Source organism: Tetrao urogallus, assembly GCF_951394365.1.
Source record: "Tetrao urogallus genome assembly, chromosome: 31".
In the NCBI taxonomy this organism is placed as follows: domain Eukaryota; kingdom Metazoa; phylum Chordata; class Aves; order Galliformes; family Phasianidae; genus Tetrao; species Tetrao urogallus.
The window spans coordinates 536907-552440 of record NC_136844.1 but is presented as its reverse complement, the minus strand read 5'-3'; the positions used below and the strand labels follow the sequence as shown (position 1 = coordinate 552440).

Genomic DNA, 15534 nt, shown 5'->3' with positions numbered 1-15534 from the left:
ACAGGGGGGTGATGGTGGATTGCACAAGGACCTGCATTGCACAGGGGAGCGACTGCATTGCATGTGAACTAGTGGTGCATGGCGGGTTGTGATGGTGCACTGCATTATAACCTGCATTACACAGCAATGAGTGACCACACATTGTACACAGACTGGTGGCACGCAGTCTGGAGGAGGACACACATTCTGGCTCACTTCCCAAGAGCCAGCTGCACACAGGTTCATCACCGTGCAATGCAGAAGGGCCAGCAATGCACGGGGGGATGGGGGGAGGCGTGAGCAGTCATTGCACAAGGCCAGCGGTGCATGGGGGTGTGGGGGTGCATTGCACAAAGGGCTGCGTTACACGGGGACTGGGATGGACAGACAGATGAACAGACACACAAACACACATATCAGTGCACTTGGTTTTGCACTAGGGCCGGAGGAATGGCAGGCATCCATAGAGACTGGAAGGAGATCCTTGAGAGCAGCCCTGCACAGAAGGACCTGGGGGTCCCGAGGGATGAGAAGCTGAACGTGAGCCAGCAGCGAGGGATGAGAAGCTGAACGTGAGCCAGCAGCGTGTGACTGCAGCTCGGAAAGCAAATGGGATCCTGGGCTCCATCAGCACAGGGGTGGCAGCAGGGACAGGGAGGCGATCGTCCCCCTCTGCTCTGCTCTTGTGAGCATCTTGTGTGCTCTTGTGTACCATCTGCAGCACTGCGTCCGGGGCTGGAGCCCCCAGCACAGGAAAGGCAGGGAGCTGTTGGAGAGGGCCCAGAGGAGCTGGTGATGAGCAGGGGCTGCAGCACCTCCACTACAAAGACAGGCTGAGGGAGCTGGGCTTGTTCAGCATGGAGAAGAGAAGGCTGGGGGTGAGCTGAGTGCAGCCTGCAGTGCCTGAAGGGAGCCTGCAGACAGGAGGGGAGGCAGCTCTGTGAAAGGGGAGATGGCAGCAGGACGAGGGGAAACGAAGCTGAGGGAGGGCAGATGGAGGTTGGATGTCAGGGAAGTTCTGTGCTGTGAGAGCAGTGAGGGGCTGAACAGCTGCCCAGAGAGGCTGCGATGCCCCGTCCATCCCTGGAGGTGTTGGAGGCCAGGCTGGATGGGGCCCAGGGCAGCCTGGGCTGCTGTGAGATGTGGAGGTTGGTGGCCCTGCGTGTGGCGGGGGGTTGGAGCTCCGTGATCCCTGAGCTCCCTTCCAACCCGCGCCATTCTGTCACTCTGTGACGCACCGCCCACGTGCCCGCCGCACACGCGGCATTGCGCACTCCCCCTCTGACCCCCCCCGCCCCGGGTTTCCCGCGCCCCGCCCCGCCGGAAGTGGGCGTGGCTCCGGCGATCACGTGACGGCTCCATCCGGGCCTTTCGCCCTCTCTCTGCCTCTTGCCAAGATGGCGGCCTCAGGTGAGCGCCGCGCGGCGGCTCCGACCCCACACCGCCCCGCGGTCGCCCCAAAGCCACCTCCGAGCGGCCCTTCCCCACTCCGCTGCCCCACCGCTGCTTCGAGACGGGGTCGGGCGAGGGGTTGGCGGCGTTGCGGGGGCGGCACCGCGGCTCTGCGGGGCCTTCAGGGCCGGGAGCGGCCTTCGGGCCTTGCCCCCCCCACCCCACCCCATACACACATACACACAGCGCCCATTGGGGGGGGGGGGGGGGGGGACGGGCGCGGAACTGCGCAGGCGCGGAGCCGGGGGGGGGTCCACGTGGGGCGCGGTGCGGGGCCGGGAGCGGCGGTGCGGGGCTGGGTGCGGGGAACGGGGACAGCCGAAGCGCTTCCGGGCGCTGCGCAACGCGGGGTGACGTGTGTGCCGTGCGGCGACAGCGTCCGGGCCGGTTCTCCCGGCCCGACCGGCGTCCGTGCACGGCTGCGGATCGTGCGGTGCACCATCATCGTTTCTCTATGCGCTGCTGGGCTCTGTGCAGTGCGTGGTGGCAGCGCTGCAGTGCTGGCCGTGTGCAATGCGCAGTGACATCTGGGGCCTGCTGAGCCCATGCAGTGCATCAGCACCACCCGGTGCAGTGTTGAAACCCGTGCAGTGCACTATCATCATCACGTTTGTGCAGTGCTGGGCCTTGTGCAGTGCGTGGTGTAGTGCTGTGGTGCTGGCCGTGTGTAATATGCATTGACATCTGTGCACTGCTGGCATCATGCAGTGCACCATCGTAGTGTTTGTGCACTGCTGGGGCTCATTCAGTGCACTTTCATCACATCTGTGCAATGCTGGGCCCTCTGCAGTGCATGGTGCAGTGGTGTGGTGCTGGTCTTGTGCAGTGTGCACTGACATCTGGGCACTGCTGGCATCATGCAGTGCACCTTCATCACATCTGTGCAATGCATGGTGCAGTGCTGTGATGCTGGCCGTGTGCAACACACAGTGACATCTGTCCAATGCTGGCCCCATGCAGTGATCCAGCACCATCCCATGCACTGCTATGAATTGTGCAGTGTGCCATCATCAGCATTTGTACAGCGCCGGGCCCTGTGCGTTGTGTGGTGCAGTGCTGTGGTGCTGGTCTTGTGCAGTGACATCCGGGCATGCAGTGGTGCAAGGCTGGGTTCTGTGCACTGCGTGGTGGCTGTGCTGTGTACAATGCACAGTAATATCTGGGTAATAATGGCCCTGTGCAGTGCTCCAGCACCACCCCACATGCTGCTAGGAGTCATGCAGTGCACCGTCATCACATTTGCGTAGTGCTGGGACTCTGTGCAGTGCATGGTGGCAGTGCTGTGGTGCTGTCCATGTACAATGCACAGTGCCATCTGGGCCCTGCTGGCCCCACACACTGCACCATCGCCATCCTGTGCACTGCTGTGCTGTGTGCAGTGCTGATGGCAGCACTGGTGCTGGCCTTTTGCAGTGTGCAGCGACATCTGGGCACTGCTGGCATCGTGCAGTGCACCAACACCACCCTGTGCACTGCTGGGACTCGTGCAGTGCACCATCATTGCTTCTCTGGTGGCAGTGCTGTGGCGCTGCTTTTATGAACTGTGCAGTGACATCTGGGCACTGCTGGCATCATGCAGTGCACCTTCATCACATCTGTACACTGCTGGGCTCTGTGCAGTGTGTGGTGCAGCGTGGTGGTGCTTGCCTGATGTAATGCACAGTGACATTTGGGCACTGTGGGCATGATGCAGTGGATCAACACCACCCCATGCACTGCTGGGACTCGTGCAGTGCACCATCATCATGTCTGTGTGCTGCTGGGCTCTGTTCTTGCTGGCAGTGCTATGGTGCTGGGCCCTGTGCAGTGCATGGTGGCAGCAGTGCGGTGCTGGCCCTGTGCAGCATGCAGTCAGTGTGCTGGTTTTGGTGACCCCCATGCTGGTTTTGGGGAGCTCTGTGAGATTTTGGAGAGCTCTGCATTTTTTTGGATGTCTCCATGTGCTTTTGCCGGCTCCCCATGTTGGTTTTGTGGAGCTCTGTGTCAGTTTTGGTGATCCCTGTGCTGGTGTTGGGGACCTCTTCATGTTTGTGGGGAGCTCTGTGAGATTTTGGGGTTCTCAACATGTTTTTGGGTATCTTCATGTGCTTTTGGTGACCCTCTGTGCCAGTTTTGGCAACCCCTGTGCCAATTTTGGGGATCCTTGTGCCGGCTTTGATGACTCCTGTGTCAGTTTTGGTGACCCAGAGCTGATTTTGGGGAACTGTGTGCGATTCTGGCAGCCCCTGTGCTGATTTTGAGGAGCTCTGCCAAGTTTGGCAACCGTGCCAATTTTGATGATCCCGTGCCCATTTTGGTGACCTCTGTGTCAGTTTTGGTGACCTCCATGCCTATTCTGATGAGCTCTACACCTGATTTGGTGACACCTATGCCGTTCTGGCAGAGCTCCTCACCGATTTGGGGCAGCTGTGTGTGAATGCAGCTCTTGACCCCCACCCCCTCCTCCTCACATCCCATTGCCACCAGCGGGGAGGGGGGGGTACAGACAGAGCCCTGGTGCCAATCTGGCCACCCCCCCCACCCCGCAGCAGCCAAGAAGAAGAACAAGAAGGGGAAGACCCTGACCCTGACTGATTTCCTGGCGGAGGATGGCGGCAGCGGTGCGCCCACCTACATCCCCAAGCCAGTCAGCTGGGCCGATGAGACCGATGACCTGGACGGCGACGGTAGGGGTGAGAGCGAGCCTAGGGCAGCTACTGTCTGTTTTGGGGGGCTACTGTCCATGTTGAGGGGCCACAGTCTGTGTGGGCTGGCCACCGTGTCTGTGGCTATGGGCTAAAGGGGGTGGCCACCATCCCTGTTGCTGTGGGGTGGCCACTGTGTATAACGTGGCCACGATCTGCACGACGTGTCTGCCACCTGCAGCACATGGCCACCATCTAGATGATGTGACCACCACCTCTAGCCCATGGCCACCACCTCCCTGCTCTGGCCAACCCTGCAGCCCATGGCCACCACCTCCACTTTGCACCCACCCCCTGCAGCCCATGACCACCACCCCCATGTTCTGAGCACGTCCTGCAGCCCATGGCCACCATTTCCACACCGTGGCCACTCCCTGCTGCTCTTGGCCACCACCTACATGATGTGACCATCACCTACACAATGTGGCCATCACCAACATGATGTGGCCACCACCTCCATGCTGTGGCCACTCCCTGCTGCTCTTGGCCACCACCTACACAATGTGACCATCACCAACATGATGTGACCACTACCTCCATACTGTAGCCACCCCCTGCAGCCCACGGCCACAATCTCCATGCTGTCACCACCACCTCCATGCTGAGAGCATGCCCTGCAGCCCATGGCCACCACTTCCACACTGTGGCCACCCCCTGCAGCCCATGGCCACCTCCTGCAGCACACGACCACCACCTCCACATGGCGGCCACCTCCTTTAGCCCATGGCCACCACCTCCACGCTGTGGCCAACTCCTGCAGCCCATCCATTCTCTCCCACAGTCTCCACCGCTTGGCACAGCAATGATGATGATGTGTACCGGGCTCCGCTGATCGACCGCTCGCTGCTGCCCACCGCCCCCCGCGCCGCACGTGAGCCCAACATCGACCGCAGCCGCCTGCCCAAGTGCCCGCCCTACACGGCCTTCCTGGGCAACCTGCCCTACGACGTCACCGAGGACTCCATCAAGGACTTCTTCAGGGGCCTCAATGTGAGTCACGTGGGGAGCACGGCGTGGTGATCTGTGGTGGGGTTCTGTGGTGTTTTGGGAGTGGGAGCGGTCGTGTTGCACGCCATGGAAAGGGGTGTTACGATGCTTGGAAGTGTTTGCAGTGCCAAAATGGGGTGAGGGTCCTTGAAGATCATAGAGTCATGGGATGATTGGGTTGGAAGAGTCTTTGAAGATGCTAGAATGATAGAAGGGTCCTTTAAGATCATGAAACGATGGGATGGTTGAGTTGGAAGGATCCTTCAAGATCCTAGAATGATAAAAAGGTGGTTCAAGATCATAAAACCATGGGACTGGTTGGGCTGGAGGGTTCTTGAAGATCATGGAACCGTGGGATAGTTGGGCTTCAAGGGTCCTTCAAGGTCATAGAACTGTGAGACAATTGGATTGGAAGGTTTCTTCAAGATGATAAAACCATGGGATGTTAGAGTTAGAAGCACCTTGAAGATTATAGAACCATGGAGTGGTTGGATTGGAAGGGTCCTGGAAGATCATAGAACCGTGGGATGTGTTGAGTTGGAAGGGTCTTTGAAGATCATGGAATCATAGGATGGTTGGGTTGGAAGGGACCTTCAAGATCATAGAGCCATTGAACCTGCTTGGGTCGGAAGGGTCCTTGAAGATCACAAAACCATAGAACCGTGGAATGGATTGAGTGGAAAGAGTCCTTAAAGGTCCTTAAAGGATTGGAAGGGTCCTTTAATATTACAGAATTGAAAAACAGCTGGGTTGGAAGGGTCCTGAGAGATCGTAGGATGGTTGGAATGGAAGGATCCTTTTAGATTGCAGAACCATAGAATGGTTGGGATGGAAGCATCCTGAAAGATTATCAAACCATAGGATGGTTGAGTTGGAAGGGTCCTTACAGATCACAGGACCATCTGATGGCTTTGGGTTCTACTGAATGGATAAAATGGGGCCAACAGGCGACCCCCAGGGATAGCAGTGAGCCACGTGCTCACAGACAACCCCATGGTCTTGCTTCTGACCACAGGAGCGTGGCCCTAACACGTTCTTACCTTCTCCTCCTCCTTGTTCCCCACAGATCAGTGCTGTGCGCTTGCCGCGGGAGCCCACCAACCCTGAGAGGTTGAAAGGTTTTGGCTACGCTGAGTTTGAAGACATCGACTCCTTGTTCCAGGCACTGAGCCTCAATGAGGAGGTGAGCTCAGGACCCCAAGTGTCAGCAGCAGGGCAGACACTGCATGTCCTAGGAGGCATCAAAGTGGCACCAAGTATGGACCTCTCCGGGGCTGGCAGAACTGTGGGGGAAGGGCTGAAATGGGGCAGAACATTGCCTTTAGGGCCCCCAGGAGAGCAGCACATTGCCTTTAGGATGCCCAGAAGAGCAGAATGTTGCCTTCAGAGTCCCAGAAGAGCAGAATGTTGCCTTTAGGGTTTCCAGGAGAGCAGAACTTTGCCTTTAGGGCCTCAAGGAGAGCAAACCTTTGGTTTTTGGTTCTCCAGGAGAGCCCCCGTGGTGCACAAGCTGCCTGCTCTGTGCTCAACCATCACTCCAACATTAGCTCACACCAATCCCTGAGGGTTGGGGCCAATATTTGGAGGTTGGGGCTGATTCCAGGGGACTGATTCCTCTCTTTTTTCTTTTTTTTTTCTCCAGTCTCTAGGAAACAGAAGGATACGAGTGGATGTTGCTGACCAAGCTCAGGATAAAGGTGAGCTCCTAGGGCTCAGCCAGGTGCTCCGTTGAACCCCCACTGCCGGTTTGGGTCAGAAACTCTGGATTTGGAGTCTTTTGGGCTGAAGGCTGGAGTGGAGGCTGGCTTTGGGCAGAGCAGGGGCTCAGCAGTGGGGGACCTACCAAACTGTCCCCACATCTGTGTCCCTGTCACACAGTGGCACAGCACTGTGTGGTTCCAGAGCGTCGGTGCTCCCTGCCACATGCAGGTCACCACACTGCACTCTGTCCCCAGCCCCAGTCTCATGCTCTCCCACTTCCCCTCCCCTTCCCTTTCTCCTTTCCCTTGTACCTTTCCCTTTCACCTTCCCCTTTCCTCTTTTCTTTTCCCCTCCCTTTCCTGTTCCCCATCCCCATTCCCTATACTCTTTCCCTTTTCTCTTCCTCTTTTTCCTCTTTTCCTTTCCCCCTTTCTTTTTCCTCTTTGCCCCCTCCTTCTCCATTCCCTGTTGTCTTCCCCATTTTCTTTCCTCCTTCCCCATTCCCCCTTCCCTTTTCTCTTTCTCTCCTTTTCCCCCTTCCCTGTTCTCTTCCCCTTTCCCTCTTTCCTTTTCTTTTCCTCTTTTCTCTCTCCTTCCCCTTTCCCATTTCACTGTTCTCTTCCCCATTTCCCTTTCACCTTCCCCATCCCCCTTCTCTTTATTCTTTTCTCTTTCTCCTTTTCCCCCTTCCCTTTTCTCTTCTCCTTTCCCTCTTTCCTTTCCTTTTCCTCTTTTCCCTCTCCTTCCCCTTTTGCACTTCCCTATTGTCTTCCCCATTTCCTTTCCTTCTTCCCCATTCCCCCTTCCTCATTCTCTCCCCTTTTCCCCCTTCCCTTTTCTCTTCCCCTTTCCCTCTTACCTTTCCTTTTCCCTCTCCTTCCCCTTTCCCACTTCCCTGTTCTCTTCCCCATTTCCCTTCCACATTCCCCATCCCCTCTTCCCTTTACTCTTCTGTTCTCTTTCTCTCCTTTTCCCCCTTCCTTTTCTCTTCCCCTTTCCCTCTTTCCTTTTCCTCTTTTTCCTCTCCTTCCACCTTCCCTGTTCTCCTTCACCCACTTCCCTGTTCTCTTCCCCATTTCCCTTCCACCTTCCTCATCCCCCCTCCCCTTTACTCTTGTTCTCTTTCTCTCCTTTCCCCCCCCCCCTTTTCTCTTCCCCTTTTCCCTTTCTCTTCCCCTTTCCCCTTCCCCATCCCATCCCTCAGACCGGGACGATCGCTGCTTTGGACGGGACCGGGACCGTTTCCGGGACTCAGAGAGGTTTGAGAGCGACTGGCGCGCCCGTCCCGCCGCCTCCGACAGCTTCGATGATTTCCCACCCCGCCGCGGGGACGACGCCTTCGGGGACAGTGAGTCGGGGTCCACACGGGGACAAGGACCCGCAGACACGGGGTAGTGTGAGCCCTGACCCCGCCTGTGGGCCCCATCCTGCAGGGTATCGGGATCGCTACGACGATCGGTATCGCGATGGCCCGCGGCGCGACATGGACCGCGGCTTCGGCGGCAGAGATCGCTACGATGACCGCAGCAGAGACTACGACCGGGGTGAGGCAGTGCTGCCACGTGGGGATGGGAGTGGGGGCATGGGGGAATCCCAACAGCAGGGGAAAACCCGGTGTCTGAGAGTGAATCCCAGTATTGCAGAGTGAACCCCAGTGGCTGAGGACAAATCCCGATACCTGAGGGGGAATCCCAGTAACTGAGGGTGAATCCTAATATCTTAGGGTGAATCCCAGCACCTGAGGCTGAGTCCCAGTAGCTGAGAGTTAATCCCAATAACTGAGGCTGAATTCCATTACCTGTGGGTGAATCGTTGTATCTGAGGCTGAATCCCAATAAGATGAGGCTGAATCCCATTACGTGCGGGTAAATCCCAATAGCCGAAGGTGAATCCTAATATCTGAGGGTGAGTCCTTGAAATCTGAGGATGAATTCTAACACCTGGGGCTGAATCCCATTACCTGGGGGTAAATCCCAATAGCGGAGGGTGAATCCCAACACCTGAGGCTGAATCCCAACAGCTGAGGGTGAATCCTAATATCTGAGGCTGAATCCCAGCACCTGAGGCTGAATCCCAATAAGCTGAGGCTGAATCCAATTCCCTGGGGGTAAATCCCAATAGCTGAGGGTGAATCCTAATACCTGAGGCTAAATCCCAGCACCTGAGGTTGAATCCCATTACCTATGGCTAAATCCCAATAGCTGAGGCTGAATCCCAGCACCTGAGGCTGAGTCCCAATACCTGAGGCTGAATCCCAACACCTGAGGCTGAGTCCCAATAGCTGAGGCTGAATCGAATTCCCTGGGAGTAAATCCTAATATCTGAGGGTAAATCCTAATATCTGAGGCTGAATCCCAACACCCGAGGCTGAATCCCAATAAGCTGAGGCTGAATCCCATTACCTGGGGGAAAATCCCAATAGCTGAGGATGAATCCTAATATCAGAGGCTGAATCCCAATATTCTGATGCTGAATCCAATTGCCTGGGGGTAAATCCCCATAGCTGAGGCTGAATCCCAAGAAGCTGAGGCTGAATCCCATTTCCTGCGGGTAAATCCCAGTAGCTGAGGCTGACTCCCAGCAGCTGTGGGTGAAGTCCCCGCACTGCGGGCGCAGGGGGGCTGAGCTCTGCACCCCCCAGGCTACAACTCGCGCATCGGCAGCGGCCGGAGGGCCTTCGGCAGTGGCTACCGCCGCGACGACGATTTCCGGGGCGGCAGCGACCGCTACGAGGAGCGCTACGAGCGGCGCGACGACCGCATGGAGCGCTGGGGAGGGAGAGAGGAATACGGGAGGGATGAGTTCCGGCGTGAAGAGAGGGGTAATGGGGAGGGGGGAATTGGGGGGTGAGGGGTGGAGGGGGGGGGGATGCAGGGTGGGGGGTATTGGGGGATTTAGGGAATGGGGTTGGAGGGGATGCAGGATGGGGGGTATGGGATGGGGGTGGAGGGGGATATAGGGGATGGGGTTGGGATGGGATGGGGGGTGGAGGGGATGCGGGATGTGGGGTATGGGATGGGGAGATGGGGGTGTTGGGGGATTTAGGGAATGGGGTTGGGATGGGGGGTGGAGGGGATGCGGGATGGGGGGTATGAGATGGGGGATATGGGATGGGGGTGGAGGGGGATATAGGGGATGGGGTTGGGATGGGATGGGGGGTGGAGGGGATGCGGGATGTGGGGTATGGGATGGGGAGATGGGGGTGTTGGGGGATTTAGGGAATGGGGTTGGGATGGGGGGTGGAGGGGATGCGGGATGGGGGGTATGAGATGGGGGATATGGGATGGGGGTGGAGGGGGATATACGGGATGGGGTTGGGATGGGATGGGGGGTGGAGGGGATGCATGATGTGGGGTATGGGGTGGGGAGATGGGGGTGTTGGGGGATTTAGGGAATGGGGTTGGAGGGGATGCAGGATGGGGGGTATGGGATGGGGGTGGAGGGGGATATAGGGGATGTGGTTGGGATGTAATATGTAGGGGGGTGCGGGGTATGGGGATGGGGAGCGGAGGGGGATTTAGGATGTGGGGTGTAGGTGTAGGGGGATGCAGAATGCGGGGTATGGGGAGGGATGTGGGGTGTGGGATAGGGTGTGTATGGGGATGTGGCATGTGGGGTATGGGATGGGGGCTGTAGGGGGATGCAGGATGGGGGGTATGGGATGGGGAGATGGGGGTGTTGGGGGGTTTAGGGAATGGGGTTGGAATGGGGGGTGGAGGGGATGCAGGATGGGGGGTATGGGATGGGGGTGGAGGGGGATATAGGGGATGGGGTTGGGATGGGATGGGGGGTGGAGGGGATGCATGATGTGGGGTATGGCATGGGGAATATAGGGGGATTTAGGGAATGGGGTTGGGATGGGGGGTGTAAGGGGATTTAAGGGATGGGGTTGGGATGGGGAGTATAGGGGGATCTAGGGGATGGGGTTGGGATGGGGGGTGTAGGGATTTAGGGGATGGGGTTGGGATGGGGGGTGTAGGGATGATTTAAGGGATGGGGTTGGGATGGGGAGTATAGGGGGATCTAGGGGATGAGGTTGGGATGGGGGGTGGAGGGGTGCAGGATGTGGGATGTGGTGTATGGGATGGGGAGCGTAGGGGGATTTAGGTGATGAATTGGGATGGGAGGTGTGGGGGAGGGATGCAGGATGTGGGGTATGGAATGAGGGGTGTAGGGGAATTTAGGGGATGGGGTTGCGATGGGGGGTGTAGGGGATGTGGGGTGTAGGGTATGGGGTGGGATGTGGGGTATGGAATGGAGGGTGTTGGGGTATTTCAGGTGGTGTGATTTGGGGTACGGACTGTTGGATGGGGAGGTGTAGGGGAATGCAGGATGTGGGATTCGGGATTTGTGGGGTGCAGGAAGCAAATGGCCGATGCAGGATGAAGCATGTGGGTGGAGAACTGCGGGATGCGTTGTGTATGGGATGTGGGGATGCAGGACACCCCCCAGCCCCACGTGCCCCCCCCCCCAGGCCCCACGCAGCGCCCCAAGCTGAACCTGAAGCCGCGCAGCGCCCCGAAGGAGGAGGAGAGCACAGCAGCCCCTGCACCACAGTCCAGCCGCGCCGCCTCCATCTTTGGGGGGGCCAAACCCGTGGACACGGCCGCCCGCGAGCGTGAGGTGGAGGAGAGGCTGCAGAAGGAACAGGAGAAGCTGCAGCGGCAGCTGGAGGATGACAAGAGGCTGGAGCGGCGGCCCCGGGAGCGGTGGGGAGACGCGGCACTGGGGACGTGGGGCAGCGGTACAGCCCTGCAGGGTGCCACGCTGAGCCCCGTTCCCCTATCCGCCCCCCACTTCCAGGTACCCTAGCAGCCGCAGTGAGGATAACCCTGAGCGGTCACGGACGGGCAGCGAGTCCTCGCAGAGTGGAGCCGCAGGACCTCCTGGCACCACCGCCGGCACCGGTCCCACCGGGAGGAGTAGGTGTCGGGTGGGGGATATAGGGGATGGGGTTGGGATGGGATGGGGGATGGAGGGGATGCATGATGTGGGGTATGGGATGGGGCGTATAGGGGGATTTAGGGGATGGGGTTGGGATGGGGGGTGTAGGGGGATTTAGGGGATGGGGAGCGTGGGGGGATGTGGGATGGCGGTCTGGGGGTTGGGATGTGGGTGGGGGTCTGGGGATGGAGGGGGTGCAGGGAGGGCTCACCCTCAGCCCTGCCCGCCGTTCTGTGCCCCCCACAGCCACACGGAGGAGGGAGAGTGAGAAGTCGGTGGAGGGCGATGCGTGCGGCCGCGAGGAGGAGGGCCGTGAAGAGAAGCAGCCGCTGAAGGTGATGCCCGCGCCGCCCCCCAAGGAGAACGCGTGGGCCAAGCGCAGCAGCAGCACCGCCGGCCGCTCCCCGGGCTCTGACTCTGAGCAGCACTCACCCAGCAGGTGAGGGGTGATGGGGGGCTTGGTATGGGGCTGGGAGCCCAAAGCCTTCTGCTGGGATCTCAGTACGAGGCTGGGAGTCCAAACGGTTTCCTGAGGGCTTGGCATGGGGCTGGGAGTCCTGGGTGTTCCCTCTGCAGAGGCTAGGGGGGGGCAGAAACCCAAATCTTCCCCTGCAAAGTTGGCGTGGGGCTCGGCCTTCCCAAATCAGTTCCCTTTGAGATTTGTCTGAGGTCAGAACCCTCAAATGGTTCTCCTGTGAGTTTGGTGCGGGGCTGAATCCCAAATTGTTCCCCCGCAGGTTCTTGCTAGGACTGAATCCCCAAAATTAATCCCCTGGGACTGAAATCCCAAAAACATTCCCCTATAAGGCTGATGCAGAGACTGATCACCCCCCACGTTCTGATCCATGGTTGACCCCAAATCTGAAACCCATTATCTCATCCCAATGGCCAACCTCAATGGCTCACCCCAATGACCAACACCCCAATAGCCAACCCAATGGTGGACCCCCATGTCTGACCCCAATAGCCAACCCCAATGATTAACCACCATATCGATACCGATGGCCAACCCCAATGCCTGACCCCACACCTGTCCCCCTCTCTGACCCCATTCTGACCCCGCTGTGACCCTTTGTCCCCCCAGCAGCCAGATGGCTTCCCGCCCGCCTGCAGAGAACGGGGCCACCCCAAGGAGCACCCACCGGAGAGGTGAGGGGGGCAGGCAGTGGGGTGGGATGGGGGGCAGAAGTGTCCCCTTGGTGGCACTGGGGGCATGGTGGCTTTAGGTTGGGTGGACACGGCGTCCTCAGCACATGGTCGTGTCTCCTCCCCAGGGGATGAGAACAAGCCAGATGGGGGCCGGGATGGCCCGAAGGCGCGCAGTGGGAGCTCGGCCGAGAGGTGAGTGCCGCTCATTAGGGTTAACGAGGGGATGCTGCCCTGCGTCACCCTGCTCAGTGCCATCCCCATCCCTCCACAGGAAAGACGGCCGCAAGGAGCATGAGGCAAGAGCTGCGCCTGAGCCAAAGAGACTGGAGGACAGCCCAGCCCCCGTGAGTGTCATGGGGGAGCCTGACAGCACCTGGGGGTAACCCCAGTGGGACCCAGTGGGACCTGGGTGTGACCCCAGAGGGATTGAATGGGACCTGGGTCTGATGCATTAGCATCAGGTTCCATTAGTGCCCTGACGGGACCTGGCAGTGACCCAGTGACATTGGGTGAGACCTGGGTCTGATGCGTTAGCATCAGGTCCCGTTAAGGGAGTGACCCCAGTGGGACCTGACAGGACCTGGGAGTGACCCCAGAGGGATTGAATGGGACCTGGGTCTGATGCATTAGCATCAAGTCTCATTAGCAACCTGATGGGACCTGGGTGTGACCCCAGTAGGACCTGACAGGACCTGGGTGTGACCCAGTGGCATTAGGTGAGCCCTGGGTCTGATGCGTTAGCATCAGGTCCCATTAAGGGAGTGACCCCAGTAGGACCTGATGGGACCTGGCTGTGACCCCAGTGGGGTTGGATGGGGCTGGGGGCAGTGCCACACTCGGTTGAGCTGTAGGGCACAGCCCTAGGCTTTGGAGTTTGGGGGCTGTATGGGGTTTTCTGTGAATTTGGGGCTTTGGAGACCTACAGGGCTTTGGGATTTGAGGCTTTTTGCAGGTTGGGGGCTATTGGGGGTGGGGTTTGCCTGGTTGTGGGGCAGGGCCCAGCCTCACAGCACTGGCACTGCACCCCACAGTTCAGCCACGCCAGCAAGTATGCAGCGCTGTCAGTGGATGGCGAGGAGGAGGAGTGCGGCGAGTGAAGGCCGTCCCCAACCCCAACACCGAAATGGAACAGAAAACCCAGCGCCGCCCCGCCGAAATCAAGCCAAGAATCAGCATAAGGAAAGGAAAAAAAGGAGGAAAACCGACATTGCCGGGCCCTGCCGCTCCGCCCTGCTTCATTTGGGGTTTTTTTTGGGGGGGGGGGTGGGGGTCTTTGGGGGGGTCTGGCCTCACGTCTGCCCCCCATCTCCCTCCGTGCCCCGTTGCTGTTGGGGTGGGAGTGCTGTGGGGTGTGGGGCTGCGCGGCGCCGGGCGCCGTTGGGTTTTCTGTTGGTTTCCTCCAATAAAGGTGATCGGAACGGCCGCACCGGCGCTGCGTGGTGGGGGGCACCCGGGGGTCTTCTCAGCCACATCCTCACCCCATCCTGTGCTCATCCATACCCCAAAACCATGCCATCCTCACCCCAGTTCTATCCCGTTCTCATCTGTCCCCATCCCATCCCTGTCACATTCCCACTCCCTCCCCCATTCCAATCCCACATCCCATCCCCACCCTAATCCCGTTCCATCCCCTCCCTATCAGCACTTCCATCCCTATCCTCATCACCATCTCAATCCCATCCCCAACCCCATTCCCATCCCAATCCCCACCCTCATCCTCTCCAACCCCAATCCCATCCCCATTCCAATCCCATCCCACCCCTGTCCTCATCCCAATCCCACCCGCGCCCCAAACAGATTCCCTTAGTGGAAGCCATGTGGACGCTCAGAAATGGGGAAACCTCAAAAATGGGGAGATTCTATAAAGTGAGGCAGTTCCTAACTGGGGACACCCCAAAATCGGGGGCGTCTCCCGGTGGGGCAGATGACTTCTGGACACCCCAAAGCTCCCTTACGCTCGGTCCCCCAGCGCCTCTCTGTGCCCCCCCGTGTGCCCCACAGGCTTCCCAAAGTGCTTGCTTGAGCCTGTGCGCATGCGTAATGCCGCCTGGCGCACCGAAGACCATAGAGATTGGCGGAACTGTGGCGCAGAGCGGCTAGAGCTGTTTGCGCATGTGTACTACAGCCTGGAGGACCAAAGAAGCATAGAGATTGGAGGTCTGGGAGCGCAGAGCAGTTAAAACAAATAAGACTTTCCGCGTTTCACTGCACATGCGCAGTACTGTCGCAAGCGCTATTATCGTAGATATTGGCGAACTGACGACGTAGAGCTGTCAGAGTGGAGAGTCGCGACTTCTGTGTGTCGCAACACTTGCATGTTAGCGACAGGATTACCAATTACCATAGAGAATAGAGACTCGGAGCGGGAGGGCAGAGCGACGCGCTAAGCAGCTCCAAGAGCGTTTTGCGGGGCAGTGCTGGCGCCGGGGAGGTCCGAACCGCCTTGAGCAACCCTGATCCCCTCCGCCCCATAAAACCAGCAGCAGCAGCACCGCCTCTGAAAGTTCCCTCGGCCCTAAAACCGCCACCGCCGCCTCCAGGGCTCAACCGTCCCCCGAGCGCCACTCCTGCAGTTCCGCTCTTTGGCCACACGGTGGCAGCAGAGACTGAGAAAAGAGCCGCGCTGCTCCGAACGCTG

The 15534-nt window shown here is 58.9% G+C and overlaps 1 protein-coding gene across 1 annotated transcript; it reads left to right on the top strand.

Moving 5' to 3' along the window:
• Positions 1-1376: 1376 nt before the first annotated feature.
• EIF4B (eukaryotic translation initiation factor 4B) lies at positions 1377-14133 on the top strand (the record flags this gene model as incomplete). Its single annotated transcript, XM_079547821.1, has 15 exons — positions 1377-1389; positions 3960-4103; positions 4897-5105; positions 6169-6285; positions 6745-6799; positions 8008-8151; positions 8237-8347; positions 9445-9624; positions 11278-11512; positions 11607-11725; positions 11994-12186; positions 12832-12896; positions 13022-13088; positions 13168-13240; positions 13928-14133. The coding sequence occupies 15 exons, from the start codon at positions 1377-1379 to the stop codon at positions 13991-13993; spliced, it is 1791 nt and encodes a 596-aa protein (XP_079403947.1). The 3' UTR covers positions 13994-14133.
• Between the last annotated feature and the right edge of the window lie 1401 nt (positions 14134-15534).